The 18,577-nt window shown below is 38.2% G+C and overlaps 1 protein-coding gene across 4 annotated transcripts in view; it reads left to right on the top strand.

The window, feature by feature from the left end:
* The window catches only part of MCF2L (MCF.2 cell line derived transforming sequence like), a 150,301-nt gene extending 132,500 nt beyond the window's left edge, over window positions 1–17,801 (top strand). For 2 of the 4 annotated variants that reach the window (XM_018084156.2, XM_018084158.2), the window contains exons 17-33: window positions 1,519–1,634; window positions 2,636–2,705; window positions 3,917–4,009; window positions 4,158–4,250; window positions 5,009–5,134; window positions 5,840–6,061; window positions 6,612–6,704; window positions 7,241–7,319; window positions 7,449–7,521; window positions 8,791–8,906; window positions 9,563–9,649; window positions 10,484–10,543; window positions 10,894–10,968; window positions 14,277–14,404; window positions 15,026–15,138; window positions 15,269–15,372; window positions 15,491–17,801. In XM_018084156.2, the coding sequence (XP_017939645.1) occupies window positions 1,519–1,634; window positions 2,636–2,705; window positions 3,917–4,009; window positions 4,158–4,250; window positions 5,009–5,134; window positions 5,840–6,061; window positions 6,612–6,704; window positions 7,241–7,319; window positions 7,449–7,521; window positions 8,791–8,906; window positions 9,563–9,649; window positions 10,484–10,543; window positions 10,894–10,968; window positions 14,277–14,404; window positions 15,026–15,138; window positions 15,269–15,372; window positions 15,491–15,585 (1,743 nt within the window). In that variant the 3' untranslated portion in view covers window positions 15,586–17,801. The remainder of the gene's footprint in view (window positions 1–1,518; window positions 1,635–2,635; window positions 2,706–3,916; window positions 4,010–4,157; window positions 4,251–5,008; window positions 5,135–5,839; window positions 6,062–6,611; window positions 6,705–7,240; window positions 7,320–7,448; window positions 7,522–8,790; window positions 8,907–9,562; window positions 9,650–10,483; window positions 10,544–10,893; window positions 10,969–14,276; window positions 14,405–15,025; window positions 15,139–15,268; window positions 15,373–15,490) is intronic. The other 2 variants (XM_008926229.3, XM_018084160.2) reach the window with 1 other exon arrangement.
* Window positions 17,802–18,577: the final 776 nt, after the last annotated feature.

Below are 18,577 nucleotides of genomic sequence, written 5' to 3' on the forward strand. Positions count from 1 at the left end.
CAATGTGTGGATTTCATGCTTTTGTTCTTTCAAAATTCCAAAGTAATCAGCTCTGTCAGGCTTCTTTTCAACTCAATTAAATTAGGTATCCCATCTTTATGCCAACATTGACTCTGCTGCTATGTTCAGCATCATCTTTACTTCGAGTGGAAAAGAATCATTCTCCTTATGTATCTCTTCATATGAACTGCATGGTCACTGCAGTTGTTCCTTCCCTGTTACAAATGTTTATCTTCTTCATTTTATATGGATTATTTTTATAATATTTAAGGCTGTACCATTTTTATTAATTTATTTACGCTACCCTCTCTCTTTCAGACTCTGCATTTTTCTGTTTGGGGTAGAGATATGGGGGGGGGCGGGGGGCGATAGTTAACTATCTATTAGCTCCAGCATCTTCACCTAGACCACTGGTTTTTTTCCTTTTTTTTTTTAATGTGGTGATTGAGGAAAAATATCAAGATTTTTAAAGGGATGATTCTGTTTTTTAAAAAAAAATTAGTCCTATCCAAATGCTTGAATTCTTCAGGTTAGCTGACTTTACTAGCTAGTTCTACTTTTTGTACTTTGGACCACACTTTGAAATTGAAATTCCTAATTGTAGGTGCACTTTTGCTTATCCTTTCTTTTAGTTTGTCAGTTTGTTATAATTTGGTGTAGTTTATTATAATCAGTGTGACTAATGTAATGATCACTGTGTGTTTAAAAAAATTTAAAAAAAAAACCAAACAAAAACCAAACCACAAGAGTACATTCCTAAATGTACATGCATTAAGAAATCTGCTTTTAATGCAAGTACTGGAGCATTCTTGCACTTTTCTGGTTGATTGATTGGGGATGTTTTGGTGGGGGTTGGGGGTGGGTGGGAGTGTTTAGGGTTTTTTTGGTGTTTTGAGAGAACACCGATTAGTGACCTCGGGACCAGAGGAGAACACAGTCTTGGGCTAAAGCCACCTTTGTACTCTTGTCCTTATCTGTGCCAGATAAACAGATGTGTGCTTATATGACAAGTGGAAGATGTTAGAATCTAAAGTTATGACTTTTGGTACCAAAGCTAATGGAAGTGCTTTGAAGGTAGAATTTGTAGCTCAGTGATTTCTGTTACCTGCAGAGATAACCACAGTCAGCTTGTTCCTTCATACAAACGGCTGAGACAGACATGAAGGTTTGTGTGTGTACTGGAACTGTGGCTTGAAACTCAGATGTGTAAAGCCTTAACAGGAAGAGTATGAACTATAGTTTGTAAGCAGTATGGGAGTACAGAGCCTTTCCTTGGTGAAAACAATTGCAAAATTTTTCATCCTTGCTTAACTAGAATCGCAGGAATTATTAAAGTGTCTTTCTAAAAACTGTGTATGTATCTGACTGGGCTGATGGAAAACCAGATTTTGTATGTTTCTTTCATGATTAATACTGAGCTCTTTCTTCGCTATCAGGCTGAAGGCAGACTGCCACGTCAGAGAGGGGAGTACTGCAAGTAAAGGGAGAAAATCATCGTGCCTCTCTCCTGTGTTGCAGGGTTATGCTGCAGAGATGGACAACCCCTTAATGGCTCATCTCATTTCACCAGAACTCCAAAATAAGAAGGATATCTTGTTTGGGAATATGGAAGAAATTTATCACTTTCACAACAGGTGGGAATTTGCATTCAGATCTAAAAATAGCTTTTGCATGGGATTCTTTACTTTTTAATTTTTTTACATTGCTAAAAGAGCTTTACTGAGTTCTACTTGTCTGTCTGCTCATCAACATTTGTATTACATAGAAGAGGTAAAGCAAAATATCTATAAAAGATGAGTGAAGCTGTGTGAAACTGCATATTTGCAGTACAGAGGTAAAATTTTGCATTGTGGTCCTCTTCCTGAAGCAAGTTATTTGGATCTACAAGCTAATTAAAGTAAGGTTTCTTTAGGTTTCTTTAGTTTTTTGTGATATTTGCTGTGAAAAGTAAATTACTATTCTAGACCACAGATTCTCAACTCTTAAGGGGTTGTCCCAACTCTTACATCTGGTTGAGGCTGATTAATTTTATATCTCTATAGATGTATAAAATTGATATATATTTTTATACATTAAAAATATATATGGAGTGACCTCTGAAGTTTGAGTCCTTGCTGCTAGAGAGGTATTTCTTCACAGGATAATATTTAAATTGATAGTAAAGATAAATTGATTTTTCAAGAGAAGTTAAGCATATTAAATAGTTGTTTCTTTTTCAGGCAAAACTAGAATGGAAGGTTTAGCCACTGATTTTTTAGGGGGGAGGATGGGGTTTTTTTCTAGATTTGGGAACATGGGGTTTGGTTGGTTTGTGGTATTTGGAAGAAAAACCCAAACACTTTGAACTGTATAAATCCTACTGCTGAATACATAAGACAGGGAAACAAAATCCTCCTTCCCTCCCCAGTCTGATATTTTATTTCAGTTGTAGCAATAGTAAAAGAAAAGAAATTGGTCAGAATGTTTGGTTTAATTTGCTTTGCCTTTTAAAGTACATAATCTAGAAGAATTTTGTTCAGTTTTGTAGTACAGAATTACAACTGTTTCCAAAAGTTTAGAAAACAGATTGCAAGAGTGTGAACGTTTATGATAACTTTTTTTAACCCGTGCTCTAAGAAAATCTTCTTCCTCATAGAATATTCTTGAGAGAATTAGAAAACTATGTAGAATACCCAGAACTAGTAGGACGGTGCTTTCTGGATCAGGTACGTGTGTCATCTTTTGCTGGCACTTTGTTCATAAGCTCTCTAGGACTGTAACCTATGAGTGTGATTTTCATGTAGTAATTACCACCACATCCCTTTTGTTTGTCCTGAGCATGTAATAGGTTGAGAATGTAGATGTTAACTGAGAGGTGGGGATACTTTCCCCTGTGCAGGGTAATTAATTTTGTTAGAAAAAGCTATTATCTCCTTAAAAGAAAACTGCTTTTTTAAGGTGGCAGTTAGGAAAGCATGAAGAAGAGTCATGCACTGCATTGTTTCACATCAATATAAATGGTTTGTTTACTTGGTTAGATTTCTGTATTGGATTGTTATTAATGTTCTTTCCTGTTTTCTTTAAAGAGTACATCTCAACAGAGTATGTCCAAAATATAGAAAAATATAAAAATATAGAAATTTATGACAAAATTAAACTTTTTTAATCTGGGATTTATTAAAACATGAGTCTCACCTAAAGTATACTACAGGCTAAATATAAATGTGTTTATGGAAATCAATGTCCTGTTTTTGCTATCTATTGATTCTCTAAAGCCCCTGAGTGGAGCCATCCCTCCCCCTTCTATTTACTGGCATCCATGGAGATGCAGTTTCCTAAAACAGAGGGACAGAGGTACTTCTGTATCTGCTGATTTCCTACCTGGTCTTTCATTTACAGCTAAGGTTACTATGGCATTTTCAACAGTATTTATTTCCTTTTCCATTCAGCAAGTGCTGAAGTCATGCTATTTAGGTGCCAAAATGATAAGGGGAAACAAACTGCTTGATCTACCTTAGCATGACTCCCAGTTAAAAACACATTCCTGAAATGAAAATTAAGAAAAAGGACAAAGCCTTTTTAAAAAGTTGCACAGAAGGACTCATGGTTGGGCATTCATAAAAATATTTTTCATATTGTAATAGAAATATATTTGTAAGAACAATATTTACTTCTTTGTAAGATGCTTAACATTCAACTGAAGCAAAAAATAATGGGAACATTTTATTCTGTTGTTCCAAGTACCAAAATAGGAGCCATTACAAAATTGGTGATTTTGCAATTCCTTGAGGCATCTCAAGCAAAAAACAATGATTCAATTTTTGTTAGTGGTGGTTTTTTTCATAACATTAGTGATTATGAAAAAAAAAATCTTATGAACTTTGTCTGTCAAAGTCACAAGAATTTATTAACTTTTTTCTTGTGTCCCCATTTCCAGATGGAAGACTTCCAGATTTATGAAAAATATTGTCAAAATAAACCTCGATCTGAAAGTTTGTGGAGGCAGTTTTCAGATTCTGTATTCTTTCAGGTGTGCTTGCTTGAATCCCTAAAATAACAGTGGGTTTGGTTTTGTTGGGGTCTGGGTTTTTTGTTTGGTTTATTTCTACTTAATCATCTCAAGAACAAATAACACAATTATTGATTAGTGTCCTGATGAAATTCAACACTGATTACAGGAATGTCAAAGGAAACTTGATCACAAACTCAGTTTGGACTCATACTTACTGAAACCCGTTCAAAGAATAACCAAATATCAACTCTTGCTAAAGGTATGTGTTATTGAACTATAATGCTAAGTGTGTTTTGTGCATTTGTATTTTTAAATGCTGCTTCTCTCAGCCTGCTGGAGAGAAACCTAAAAGTTAGTGAGTGGATATATAAATGGAAACAGATAAATCCCAGTCCATCAGCTTTCAACGCAGTTATTTTTTCTTTTAGTCAAAAAACTGCTAGTAAGCAGATGTTACACAGAGACACCTTGTGTAACCACTTTTGCCCATAGATTTCTGCTGAAGAGAAGAATGAAAAGTTGATGAGGGGAATCAGAAGGACCAAGAAACCTTTGCAACAAAGAAAAGAATATCTGAAGTACTTATTACTATTTAGTCATAATCACCCCAGTATTTGGGATTAACTTACTTTGCTGGGTTCTAGGAAACACACTTGACAGACAACACTTATGAAGGATGCTGTTGTCATTCACATTAACATGCTATACTGAGCAAAATGAGAGCGATATAATATAATAAATTTATTCAAATTAATGTATAATGTTTTGCCATGTTTGAAGTAAGAACTGTTTCTCACATAGACACATATTTCAATGGTTGTATTTAACAGTAGCTTAAAAAATTTGCCTCAGGCCACATTTACTCTTGAGTTAAAACTGAGCTGTTAGCAGCTTTTAAAGAATTAATTACATTTAAGCTTGTGTAAAGAGAGGAGTTTCCAAATTGAGTTAAAATTTGCACATTTCTAGTTGTTGCTGTTTCCAAAGCTAAGTGTGTTGGCATTCCCTCCCGCTCAGGAAATGCTGAAGTATAGTAAGAACTGTGAAGGTGCTGAAGATCTTCAGGAAGCACTAACTTCTATACTGGGCATTCTTAAAGCAGTTAATGATTCTATGCACCAGATAGCCATTACAGGTTATGATGTGAGTAGCAGTATTTTTACTTACTTTTTAATTTCTTTTCATTTCTTTCTCAGATGTATGTAAAGCATACCCTATACTGTGTACTAATAAATAATGAGAAGAATATTTTACAAAAGGTGCCTGTAAACTGAATTGTGTAATGAAAATAATGGAAAATGGATCTCTCTATACTCTTCTGAAGTTTTCTTGCTATGAATAATATTTTGCTGTATCTACCCAAGTTTTTTTCTTTGATTTGCTTGACACTGAGTTAGAAACTGAAAACTGTCTTGGAGAGTCTGGTTTAGGCTACTGCCAAATGGGAGTCACTACTAAGTTTTTATATCTATGTGTAAAAATACACCCAAAACTTCCAATTACAAAAGATAACAAAAGGCAAAAGACTATATAAGCATCTTAGGAGCAGAGTTTGGGCAAAAAAACCAAACAACCAAATATGTGTGTTGTGCTTTCCCCCTCTCTATGTGTAGTTCTCTGTATCTCTGCTACCAGTACTCTTGACTGTAAAATTCTGCCTGAACAGCATTGGCCAGTGAAAATTACTTGTAGAAATCCAACTCTAACTGTATTACATTTCCAAATCCAACATAAACACTGATGTGAGAGATTACTTGGAATGACAGACTTGTAAAGACCTGTTCAGAATGTGTGTTTTGGTTCGATGTTATCTCTTTGTAGTTATAAATATCATTTCTTTTGTTCCAGGGAAATCTGAATGAGCTGGGCAAGCTTTTAATGCAGGGATCCTTCAATGTCTGGACTGATCATAAAAAGGGTCATGCGAAGGTGAAAGATTTGGCACGTTTCAAGCCAATGCAGCGACACCTCTTCCTCCACGAGAAAGCAGTGCTGTTCTGTAAAAAGCGGGAAGAAAATGGAGAGGGATATGAGAAAGCACCTTCTTACAGCTACAAACACTCCTTAAATGTAAGACACCAAGCAGTCCAGCAAGGTCAAGGTACTGGGGGCTTAGCCTGCAGTAGGACAACATTCTAGCTTTTTCTCTGCAAAGCTGTGTTGCAGCATTGCACTGAAAACTTCACTCTTTCAGGCAAACCTGAGTGGTACTGCAGGTCTGTGTTATTTTGTGTTGCTGTTTCTTAAATGGCATTTTTTGAGAAAATCCAAATGGTAATAGGGCAGCTGAATGGCAGTTGCATTAATCACACAGAAAATGTAGAGCAGGGTAGTATAAAATAGATGTAAGAGTCCATGGTCTGGGTTTTAAGAGATATCTTACGAGTCAGTCTCAAAGTAATGTACCTAAACCTTTCTTTCCTCCAAGGTAGCCAGCACTAAAGCACTAAATCTCTTGTGTACAACATGCAGATGATATATTATTCATTTCTTTGAGCAAGAAGCCAAATGTGGTTTTCCTTTTCAGAAATAGGGTACCATAGAATGCTAGTATCCACCTGCTTCTGTTCTTACTGTAATTACAATGTGGTAAGTGAGCTTCTGTTCTCTTTGCTTCCAGATGGCTGCAGTTGGAATAACAGAAAATGTCAAAGGTGATGCAAAAAAATTTGAAATCTGGTATAATGCAAGGGAAGAAGTTTACATTATACAGGTAAATAATATGCCACTCTGGGGGTGGGGGGAAAAAAAAAGGAGAGAGAGAGAAAAAAGGGAAGCAGAAGTCTAACCCTAATCCTCTGTTATATCACTAATAGAGTGGGATGAGGAAATGTAGGAAAAAAAAAAACAACAAACCACCACCAAATTAATTCATAAGGAAGTTTCTTAATATATTTTAATTGAAGAGTCTCCTGGGGGAAAAACAAATCACATTCTACAATATCCACAGAGGGTATTGTATACACCATTACTATAGCTGCCACTGACTCGGGCCAATTGTTGCCCAACTCTGCCAACTGCCAAGCCAAGTGGACGGCTTGGGGGAGATGGGGTTTGACTGTCACACATGCATAGCCTCTGCCACAGCATGTTCCAGTTGCTACAACTAGTTTCTATTCACAAAAGGACTGGAGATGGAGTTTTGTCTGCCCCTATGGAAAAATTCCTCTGAGGCTGTGCTTTGGCATCCACCTATTTGTGTAATAAATATTCTGTGCTTGATGGCTGATTGTATTTATTTTTGGGTAGGCACCAACCCCTGAAGTTAAAACTACTTGGGTAAATGAAATAAGAAAAGTGCTGACGAGTCAACTGCAGGCATGCAGAGGTAAAATATTTTGGAGATACATATGTATTTAATCTATTTTCTCTTTGAACTTCAAATCCTGCCCAGTATATCTTCCCTGTGTAGGACACAAATCTATTTTAATAGTTCTTTTTCTTTCCTCCATTACAGAAGCTAGTCAGCACAGGACACTAGAGCAAACACAGAGCTTACCTCTACCTCTACCAGCATCATCTTGTGCAAGGTAAGTATATTTGTTGTCAAATCAGCCTGGCTGTCTTGTAAATATACTAATACATCTGGTTTGCATTACTTCATTAATCATATCCCTTAATACTGGTCCTTGTGTTTTAAGGCTTTTTAGTTCTCTTCCTACCATAAAGCTATAGAGCTTTGATTTTATACATATCCAGAACTGCTAAACTGAGCAGCAATGGCTTGGGCTTTGCCAGTTGATAGAGAATAACACAGAAAAGTAATTTTCTGTGCCAGCCAAAATCCTGGTGATATTATGGGTCTGCTTGTTGAACAGCTAATTATATATGTTACAGTCCAGATAAGAGTTTTATGGAGCAGCCTTTTTCCTCCTTCATTGTTCTTTTCTTTCATGTGGATTAAACTTTTCTTTCTTTTCCAATGTCCAATGTAACCTTCCTTTTTGTCTTTTTCAGGGCATTATCTTTTCTATGTCCCTTGTTCTTTTTTTCCAATTTTCCTTTTTTTTTTTTTTTACATAAGCAATATGTAAATTCTTCCAGTGTCCCAACTCCTGAGTCAAGTTTTTCTTGTTTTGCATCTTTCACCATACCAACATGTATATTCTTCTGTCCCTTACCTGCTGCTCTGTCCTTGTCTGACACCTCTTCACTGCTAGTCTGTTTTTTCATGTGTGTATATCTATGTACCCATAAGCCCATGTGCTCCTATCTTCAGTTTCCACATGATGCGTGCTCAAATATGTATTGGTAGCTCTCTACACTGCATCTTTTATGCATCTACTTATTGCTTAGGAAGAACTTCCCAGATATATAGTATTTGTGGAGTGTCTTTCTCTATTTCATTCCCAAATGGAGGTGTGATGGGAATCCAGCTGCAAGATCCACCCCAAGGACTTTGTTCATCCCTCATCTGTTCCTGTGTTAAGAGCATCCAAGAGGCAGCTCCTTTATCTTTCTTCTTTTTTTCCCAATATGTTCAGAAGGAGCCTGTAGGCTGCAAATGCGTGGAAGCTGTCCTGAGCCATCTTTTCAGTAGCTCCCACTACCACAGTTCATGCACTTGCAGCCAGTTAGGAGAGGTGTTTCTCATTTGTATGTGCTCATGGTCTTTAAATGCACAATGAGCAATTACTTTCTGAGTCCTGGAAGCTGTGATTTGGGAAGTAGCAAATAAATGTTTTTCAGCCTATATATCTATATGTAAAAGACAAACTGTGACTGAAGGTCCTCACCCCTGTTCAGACCCAAATTTGCTAGAAATGGATTGATTGTCTTAATTTTCTTCCAATAAACAGTCCTTCACGAAACCACATCAGAAATACCAAAAAAATGGAGGAGAAAAAGGCTGATCTCACAAGTCTAGAAGGTTGTGTCACTACAGTAGCACCAAAGTACCCTGAGAAAGGCAAAGGTGAGTTTACACATGCGGGTAGTTGTCTTTAATTGCAAAAAGCATGCCTTGCACTGCAGTTGCACAGGCAGATCCACCAGCAGAGTAGCCACGGTAGTGCAGGGAAGGCAGCATGACTCCTGAATAAGCAGGGCTTTGCTGCTTTCAACCCTAAGGCAGCCCACCAACAAAGTGCTGCCCACACTGCACCAGCATGTTGGTCCCATCTGTCCTTAGCTTGGGCTTGATTTCTGCATTCCAGTGCATGGTGTGGGCAGGCCCAAAGCCATCTTGAATGAATGGTCACCAAAAAGCAGATGGGAACTACTTGTTATGAGGCCAAAGTCTGCAGTAGGTCTTCCCTTAGACCTGCCCATCTTCTCAGGGTGCTCTTCCTCTGTATAAGTTTACTGGCATTACCTGTTCTAAAGAGGTTTGTTTTGTTTTGTTTTTTTCTCTTTAATTTTGTTCCAATCATGGAAATTATTTACTGAACCACTGGCAGTACAAGGTCCTGCACAGCAAGAACAACTGGCCGCGCATGTTGTACCTGGACTTTCACTTGTCCTTTCTCATCCTAACATGCAAGTTCCCTGGCAGGGCTGCAAAAGACTTTTTGCCTTGATCTTTTCATGGCCTTCTATCTTTTCTTTCTGTGTCTCTTTCTTCCTTTGTAGACAACAGTAGCTCTACCTCAGAATGCTCTGTACTGTCAAAAAAGCGCTTTACACTGCAGGGCTTTACTAACCTGAAAAGTCAGAAAGGTAATTTTAAAAAAAGCTAGACTGTCTTCTGTGTAAGGCTGTAATTGAAGTATCACCTTGTATGTGTGTGTAGTGTGATAGGTTTTCAGTGTACACACTAGCTTGTTCTTCTAAGGTCAAGCTAGGTTCCTAAGTCAGTGCTGCTGACAGGGAGATTTCAAGAGAAAGCAGCTGCAGAGTGGGAGGGGGAGATGCAGCTGGGAAAAGTGGGGCTGTTGGAGATGCAAGGGAAGGAGTGCAGTTTCCAATGTCTCCAATCTCACTGTCAAGGCCAAAGAAGGAGTGCCTCATTCCTGTAGAAAAACTAGAGGAAGAAAGTTGTCATCTGATCAGACACCTGGCCTGCTTCTAGCTTCAGTGGATCTGCCCCAAATGCACTTGTACTTGGCAAAAAGGAATCAAGGTTTTATAGAGTATTTCTGTATTGGCATCCATTCTAACAAAACTCCCAAAGCATAACTACGGCAGAATGTGGCTGACAATGTTGTTTTCCTGGATAGAAAAATAAATACAAATTTCTCTATTCTTCTAGAAATGGTCTTTACTTCTTTTTTTCTAAAACAGGCAATAGGAGTCTAAGACCTTTCTTGCTTCCTCCTGCCAAGTAATCACACTGGTACAGTCACTTCTTGCTTTGAACAGCTGTCTTTGAACAGTATGAATTGCATTAAGATGATGGCACTTGTTCAAGAGCATGATATTTTTTCCCCAAAAACATCTTTCCAGAATGCCTTTTGAAACCTGATTACCTTTGAGTTCTTTCTGGAGAGACTCTAGGGTTGTATATCTAATGCTAATGAGGTGAGCACTAATATCCCATGCTTGCCTTGACAGAAACTCCATCTCCTTCTGCTAAAAGCCAGACATTGCCAATGATCCTTCTTACAGGACCAGGTATTGCTGTAGCACTAGATTTCTATAAAAATGATTGCATAATTTGGTAATGTTTGTCTAAAATTGAAGTTAATTGTATTCAGTTGATGTCTCGTTCATTTAGAAAAGTTTACATATATTTTCATCTATTACTGTAGCATAAATTTGTCAATTTATTTTCAAATAACTACTTGTAAATAATTAATTTGTTCTTCTACAATGGAACAATGACAACTAAAATTAGATTACAGAAATCCACTTGTTTTCCAGTGTAAACTCAAAGGTATTTAGCATGCAATCCACCTATTCTCTTTTTTTCCAGTTCTTCAATATCTCTCTTCTGTTTTTTTTGCCTATTCATCCTCCTGCAGCTTCTCCTACCAGTCCTGACAAAAAAGCTAAGCGACATGAAGTAGTGAGTGACCCAACTCCTTTTGGTTTAAGAGGTACAGTGATACCACATCTTGTACTCCACAAATATCCACACATCCCTCATGTAATATGTTACATCAGAGTGCTGGGGATACCTGTAGGGTGCTGTTGTGTGCAGCAGTATTGATATCAGTTGTTCTTCCAAGTGGATCTTTCAGGTTCTGTATACATTGTTTTTGATAGCAAAACCAGTTGAAGTTTTAACTTGGTATCAAATAAAGTAGCATATGGCTAACTAGTTTTTAGGGGAAGACAGTGGGAAAGAGGTCTACTGCTGAAGAAATAACCAGAAGCTGGATGTTTAATGACTTAGAAGGGTGTCCAGTTGCTGTGAGACACATGGTTTTCCATGTGTTAGCATCCTTCTGTCACTGCGCCCCTTGTGGAAAGGATTTAACTTTTAAAAAAAGAAAAAAAATCTGACACTCATGTATCCAGATCACTGTCATGTGGAATTTCCATTTTAGATCTGCATTTCTTACAGTAGTCACTGCCCTGTTGCATCTTTCTTTGAGTGGTAGTGGGCAATTCTCACCACCCTGTGAACCCCAGATGACTTAACTCGAACCCCTTGCAGCAGTTTGCCTCCTATTCTCCTAGCTCACAGCTAAGCAGAGAATAGAAATGCATTTCAATTAAACTACCCATTTCTAACCAGTAAGGCTGTTGGTGAAGGTTTCAGTACAAATCCCTAGGGTTAATTCACTAGACAGGACAAGAAGAGCAGTCCTTCTCTTCCTGTCTCTTTCCACCACCATCTCCTTTAGAAAATATTCATCTAAAGGTGAAGTTGTTTCAGCCTCTACCATCAACCTCCTTTCCAGATTTCCAAAGTCTTTGTTTTACCTGTGGAAATGCAGGTTCAGCTGCTGTGCCACAGAAACTATGCAACACCAGTCACCTTGTCTGAGCAGCAAACAATGTAATCCTAGGCTGGACACATGCAGAAACACCGCAGGGGTGGATATGAAAGTTGCAACATTGATTTTCTGCAGGTAGCAGTCAAAACTCTGAGATCTCCAGGTACCGTGGAAATCCTGAGGGCCCAGAAGTGCTCTCTGCAGGAAAAGGGTGTTTTATGGCCCTTTCCATAGATGCTGGAATTTTCCAAGGAAGAGTCCTTGATCTTTGCTAACTTACAGTAAAATTATTGAGTCCTTGGAACAGGGTTGTCTGATTTGCTGTTCTGTCCCAGCGCCTCGCACTTTATGAAACTGCTAAACCAACTAAATTAGTTTAAAACATCCACTAACTCCCCTTTGTCTTGCACCTTCTGATCTTTTTTCTGACACTTCATCTCTTCTCCTTCACCAGTTCAAAGAGGGATAAGCAGCTGACCCAGGCATTTTGGGGTGAAACTGCACCACATGATGATCACAACTTCCCAGTGCACAGTGCGTTGCCCCCACTCATTTCCTTTCACTGCTGTATTGCTCTGATTTGTATGCAGTGAGCTCAAGGAAAATGATTTAGTGTCAGAATCACACGTTGTAGGCAGGTCATAGCTCTGTGAAGAAACTTGAGACCGTTTCTGAAGAGAAGCGTTAAATAGTTTTCCTGGCACCAATCTTATCTAAACTCATTTCTGCATAACCTTGTCTTTTCTCAAGACTGCCTATCATTTTCTTACCTTTCCTGCCTTTAGAGAGAGCTCTGATTTAGTCACACCATGCAGAATACACACATACACATTGAATGTGCATGCATAATTTCAGTGCCCATAGTGACCTTCCCAGTGCCATCTTGTATGAGGAGGAGTAGTATTGTTACTATGGCAAGATCAGGCCTGTCTGCTCTTAGCACATCAACAAAATATAAGGAAAGAAAAGGCTGAGGAACAAGAGCTGTTACACAAAATTTACCAGATCAGCAGGCCAGTATGAGGCTACAGGCAGAGAACTTTAGTGATTTCCCTTTCTTTTTTTGCAACTCATTGGTTCTGTTTCTAATGAGAGCTAGGAACAATTTTGAGAAATCGGGGGGGGTTTTGTTCCTTTGTTCTTAACTTGGAAATAAAGGAAAGGGTTTCATCTGTGTCCAACAAGCCAGCTAGATGATGTAAGTATCCAAGGAAATTTTCATGGAATACATCAGGAATTTATTACTCAGTTTCTTCACAGATGGAAGTTTATTCTTAACCCTGGACAGGGCCAAATGGGTCAGTACTTCTAATCTTGTGCAGGTCATCCAGCAGCACAGGAGAGGTAAAAACCCCACTCTGTTTGGTGTGCTCTGGGTGTGATTTGATTCTGTGATTCTTAGATTTCTTTGGCTTTACTCTGGTATTCAGTTTTTTCCTCAGGCACTGGCATGACCAGCCTTGGAAGCAGTGAAGCACAAAAATGCTGGTGCTTTCTCAACTTAACTAATAGCTACATAAAAGTGGGAGGTTTGTTCTTCCTTTCATTCTTTTCATTGAGTTTCATTGTTGTTACTATTTGGCTTGAAGCAAAATCTTACTTACAAATATTTGTCTCTTTTATTATGACTTTTTTTTTCATTATAAACTCGACACATTTATTGACAGCTGCTGACATCAATATAAAGCATCCCACTAAAAAGTTACCGTACTTTTATTTGGAAAAGGATTTTGTGCACTCTGGATATGATTCAGCTTTATAAATAAATGAAATGCTTCACCATGAGAGAGAATAAGGAATAAATGACAGGCGGGAGATTGTTCTTGTAGTGTCTGGTGCAGTGACTTAACACCAAGATAACTCAGTGTGCTTAAGTATCCTTGTGTCAGCCTGAACACCCTCAAATAATGAGCTGCCTGATCAGGTGAAGTACACAGTGCTTGTAGCTTGTGTTGAATTTCTTGACAGCTCTAAGTGCTTAACAGTTTGAAGGAGGCATTCCCCATTCATCCCTTATTCCAGCAGGCTGTTTAGGTTGCTTTGGGTGACATCCCTTTGTGTCAACCTCTTCCCAAAAAGTGTACCTTTCTGTCTTCTATCTCCTCCCGAGAAAAAGAGTATCTATCCACCATTCATCTTTGTATAATATATATTTATTGTACAAATATTTATATGTATTTACTTTTTAGTCAGGAATTTGCATTCTCTCCGTTCGTTTCCCTTTATATAAATCCAAAGGGCCGAATTCACAGCTGTGCATTGCTACAGCTCCATTTACTCTGATGGAAGCAGGCCAGCTTTTGCCAGCAATGAATTTCACCCAGTGACTGTAATAACTTTCGTCTGTACAGTTTTTCTCCTGTTCATGTTGATTGCTTTAAGAGCTTATCATTGGGAAGAACGTTCCTCCCATTCGGTGGCTCACTGCTCCTAAGCTAACAGTCAGCTGTTTATTCCACAAGGTTGGGCCAAACCATCCCATTCTCTTGATGCATCTGAAGAAAATGACGGCTGGTCTAGTGCTGAAGAACCACTGAATTCATCAGATGCGGAGGAAGAAGGAGGAGGAGGAGGAGGCGAGATGAAGCTGGTAACCAGAAATGCTTTGCTATTGAGCTAAGCAAGTGATACCAATGCATTGTGTGTGGCAATGTACAGGAATGCTTTTGAAGCTTGCTGGAAGGAAAGTGTCTGCCTTGAAATGCTCAGCTGGGCAAAATTCCTAGGGCAGTGGAGAAGATCCCCTTCTCCTGAATCGGCCCTGTGTTTGTAAATTCGGAAGGTCCATCTGTGCCTTTACGTACCTACAGACCAGTGAGTTGTGTCTGCTTATGCCATGCTACAGCAGTCAAGTGATGACATGATCAGCTGCCATGTCAACAGGTTTCCACATGTACATCATGTCAGCAGTTTGCCAGCTTGGTATTGTTGGAGTTTTTTTCTTTTGATTGTATTTTCTGTAGACATATGAATTAATTGTTATAATGGAAGCATTTCACTGAATGTTTTTCAAGGTGTGAGAATTCATGTACTGAATTTGCATGTAATCAATCAGAGTTTTACTACCTCAGTATGTATATTTACAACTTCTTCAGCCTGTAGGTGCATGAGAAAGAAGGGAAAAGTACTATAATTTCATAACAAAAGCTGCAACGTACCTTAAAGTACTCAATAGAAATAATTTGTTTGTTTTTCCTCTGTGTGCATTTAGACTCCTGGTAAATATACAGTTGTGACTGATTATGAGAAAGGAGTTTCTGAAGAATTTACAGTGAAAAGTGGAGATCTAGTTCAACTGATTCGTGAAGGGGAGGATGGACTTTGGTACGCAGATCTGTGTTTGGAAATTTTTATACGCAGAACTGTGTTTGGAAGGCAGATGTTTAGGGCAAAACTTTCAAGGGCATCAAATGAAGCAATCGGACTCCTAATTTTATTTATATATATTTTTTAGGTATGTAAAGAACCTGAGCACTGGTAGAGAAGGTTGGATCCCAGCAAACAATGTGCTGATGCTCATAGGCAATTCAAAATCAGCTCAGTCTTTGAGCAGCTCTGGTAGGTATTTTAAATGAGATTATTGTGTCTCTGGAGATTCCTATTATCAAAGAAAGTAATGAAAAACAACCACTATATAATATTTTCTTGTGGGTTTTTTTTTTTCCTTTCATTCCAGAATCAGGCACTGCCTCCAGCACTTTGAGCACATCATCAAGTTGCAGTGATAGCTGCAATGTCAGCAGTACCAGCTTCTCCGACATTAAGGGCTAATATGAAGTTTTCATTCCACTTCTATGGAAGGTGAATTCAGAGACTGTCATTTGCTACAGCATTATGGACATTGGACTCCATCAGAGAACCACCAATTCTGTGTTGCCAGCTCTGAGTATTTTTAGTGGTGACTTTTACAGGTTCTCACAGAAGATCGCAATGAAAAGTGCATGGAATGTGAAGTTGTAAATAAAAGTTAAATGATTTGAAGTAGGGTTTTGTAGAGGTTTATGCTCTAAAGTCTGAAGCTGCCGAGCTGTTAGCATAAAACGCATTTTCTTCTTGATACACAATCAGGTTTCTGCAGAACTGAAATTTAATTTTGTAACAGCCAGAATCTGAATGTGAGCAAACAAAATGTGTTCAGTGCTCAATGCTCATTGTAAACTAATAACACAGCAATCACTCTACAGGATAAGTATGAGGAAAATAAATCCAAGTTTACAATTTCTTGTCCCCAAAACCCCTTTTCTCCAGGGACATACCTCAGTCAATGCGGTGAATGGGACTCTTACAGCAACGATGGAGGAGGTTTGGTTCACCCTTTTATCCTGGGTCTTCAGGGTATTTATCTGCTCCCTAGAGACTGGGATGCAGATATGACCAATTCACTGACCACAACAGCATCAAAAGAAACTATTATTTTATCCTTTCCAACCTTTTAATGATGTGTGCAATGGAACAGCTCTTTTCTGAGGTATTTTGGTCTCACAACCAAATTCTTTACCAAGATCACTGTGTTTAGATAGCCTTGGCAATTTAGTAGTATCTTTTTCCTTACATAGGTGCACAATGATGCACAAATGTTCTTATTCACTAAATGATTTTTTAATAAATGGTAATTGCATGGTTACTTTCAGCTCTCACAATTAACGTGCAGTTACAGACAGGGGAAACTATTGTGGCTGCACTGTGGGTCAAGAGCCTTCCTTCAGTCAAACCTGTGAAGGCTGGAAATCCAGTGTATTTTCAGTCTACATGGTGTTTGTTCCAGATTCATTGAAAGAGCAAAAAAACCCAGTGACATAATTTTTCTATAAAAGGGGAGCACAGGAGAAAAAAAATCTTAGAGAATAGTCAGATTTATGCTACAGATCAATATTTTAATTTTTTTTAAAGGAAAGATGATGCTAAACTTGCCACTTTTCAAGATATGATGTAAGCCAACATTGTAAGTTTTCATGTTGTCAGACATTTTTTGCACATCATCCTTAAAAACAGTACAAAACTGTGTGCATGTGTAGAATACCGTGTTCATTTCTGTCTATCTCTCAAATGTTTTTGCTTATATGAAAACAGGTTTTTAACTGATTCGTGTATCATATTATTTAAAAATAAAGTGGGCGCTAAGAGCATAATTTTTCAGAAGTGCTAAGCACAGGAGATTATGTCAATGAGAACTGCTGGTAATCATCAGACCCTCTGATGGCTGAGCCCTGAAGTCTATCTTTATGCCAAAATTTTATGTTTTAGAGGCTGCAGCTTAGGAAAGGTAAATGACAAACACTCCTAAGAATGATTTTACGCCTGGGTTGTGAAAGCAACCCCACCCCAGACACAATCAAAATGCAGCTGACCATGGTCAGTACAAATTGAAACGTATATATATAAACACATGCATATATTTATGCACATATGTATGTGCATGTATGTGCTTGTGTGTATATATTTGTGTGTGTGTAGATATGTATATGTGTGTAGATATCAATGTAAAAGATGTATTTATAGTCTTCATGCTGCTGAATGTGTCACTTTACAATTCATAAATACTTAGGTTTCTTTCAATACTGCAATATAAAGGCTGATCAGAGTTTTACTTCAGCCAAATTTTTCAATGCAGAAATCCTCTGATCTTTTTTTTAATTATCCCATATAATACTGTGCCGACCAGGAATATTTAGTCTGATATTTAACAATTAAATGGCAACATGAGATTCAGCTTATCTTCATTTATGTAAATTATTTTGTAAATTATCTGTAACATAATTTGCTTATATATTGCTGTCGTTGCTAGGATGAGACTGTTGTTTCATTTCTCACTGCAGCCTCATTTGTGTTATTTCAATGGTTTTCTCCACATCACTGCACTTTAATACAACCGATTTCACCATTTCCTTTTTTACTGCTGTTGTGAATTAGAAGTTCAAAGTCAGAGGTCTCTACTGTAATTAATTTGAATAAATTTCAGCACTTCTTGCTGAATGCCTTTATATAGACATTCTCTGGGGTTTATTTTGTCTCACAGTCTTGAAAGCTTCTTATGGGTATCATAAAAACAGAGAGAGGCTGGAGGATTTGGAATGAAAAACTAGGGCTGTCCAGCTGTTGCTTGTCAGGGTCTGTGTGTTCCAGTCCTCTGCCTGTTCATTCTGGGACCATCTCGGAGAAACACCATTTCACCCTTGTGCTCTGGTCTCACTTACCTGGCACTGGGGAATTAAAGCAGGTTGGGGATAAAAAATGAAAGCTCTTACCAGGTAATTGGATTGACTCCCTTTTTCCCATACACCCCTTAATGAAAGAAGGCACATGGCCCTTGGGTTTTCCTGAAAAAAGCTGTGTATCCCATGGTTCGCCTTCTCCTGTAGGCATGCTCCTCTTGATCCTATGGTCTTAGAAGAACAAGTTGGAGGTCCACATCTGGCTTCAGCTGGGTGAGAAACAAGACACCATGTTCACTTTTGCAGCATCTGAAGAGGAACATGTTCGCACATCCACTGATTAATGACTTTAAGGACCATCATACCATGGTAGAAGGTGAATTTCACACTGACTGGAGTGATTTGGGCTGAGTGGGTGGCCATGCACGTTACATAATCCAGTTAAGGTGTTACTAGGGTTTGATTGCTTTTTGTTTACTCTTGTTAACATAACAGCTCCCTCTATAGCATGTAGTCCTACTTTTCTGAGTAAAAGGAGGTCCAACCTTTTTTAGTAGAGCCATATCATACTTGTTAGAGAAAAAGAATGAAGGACTTCCAGCCCAGATTTA

This window comes from Manacus vitellinus, unplaced genomic scaffold (assembly GCF_001715985.3).
Source record: "Manacus vitellinus isolate BGI_N305 unplaced genomic scaffold, ASM171598v3 scaffold_7_pilon, whole genome shotgun sequence".
Lineage (NCBI taxonomy): Eukaryota > Metazoa > Chordata > Aves > Passeriformes > Pipridae > Manacus > Manacus vitellinus.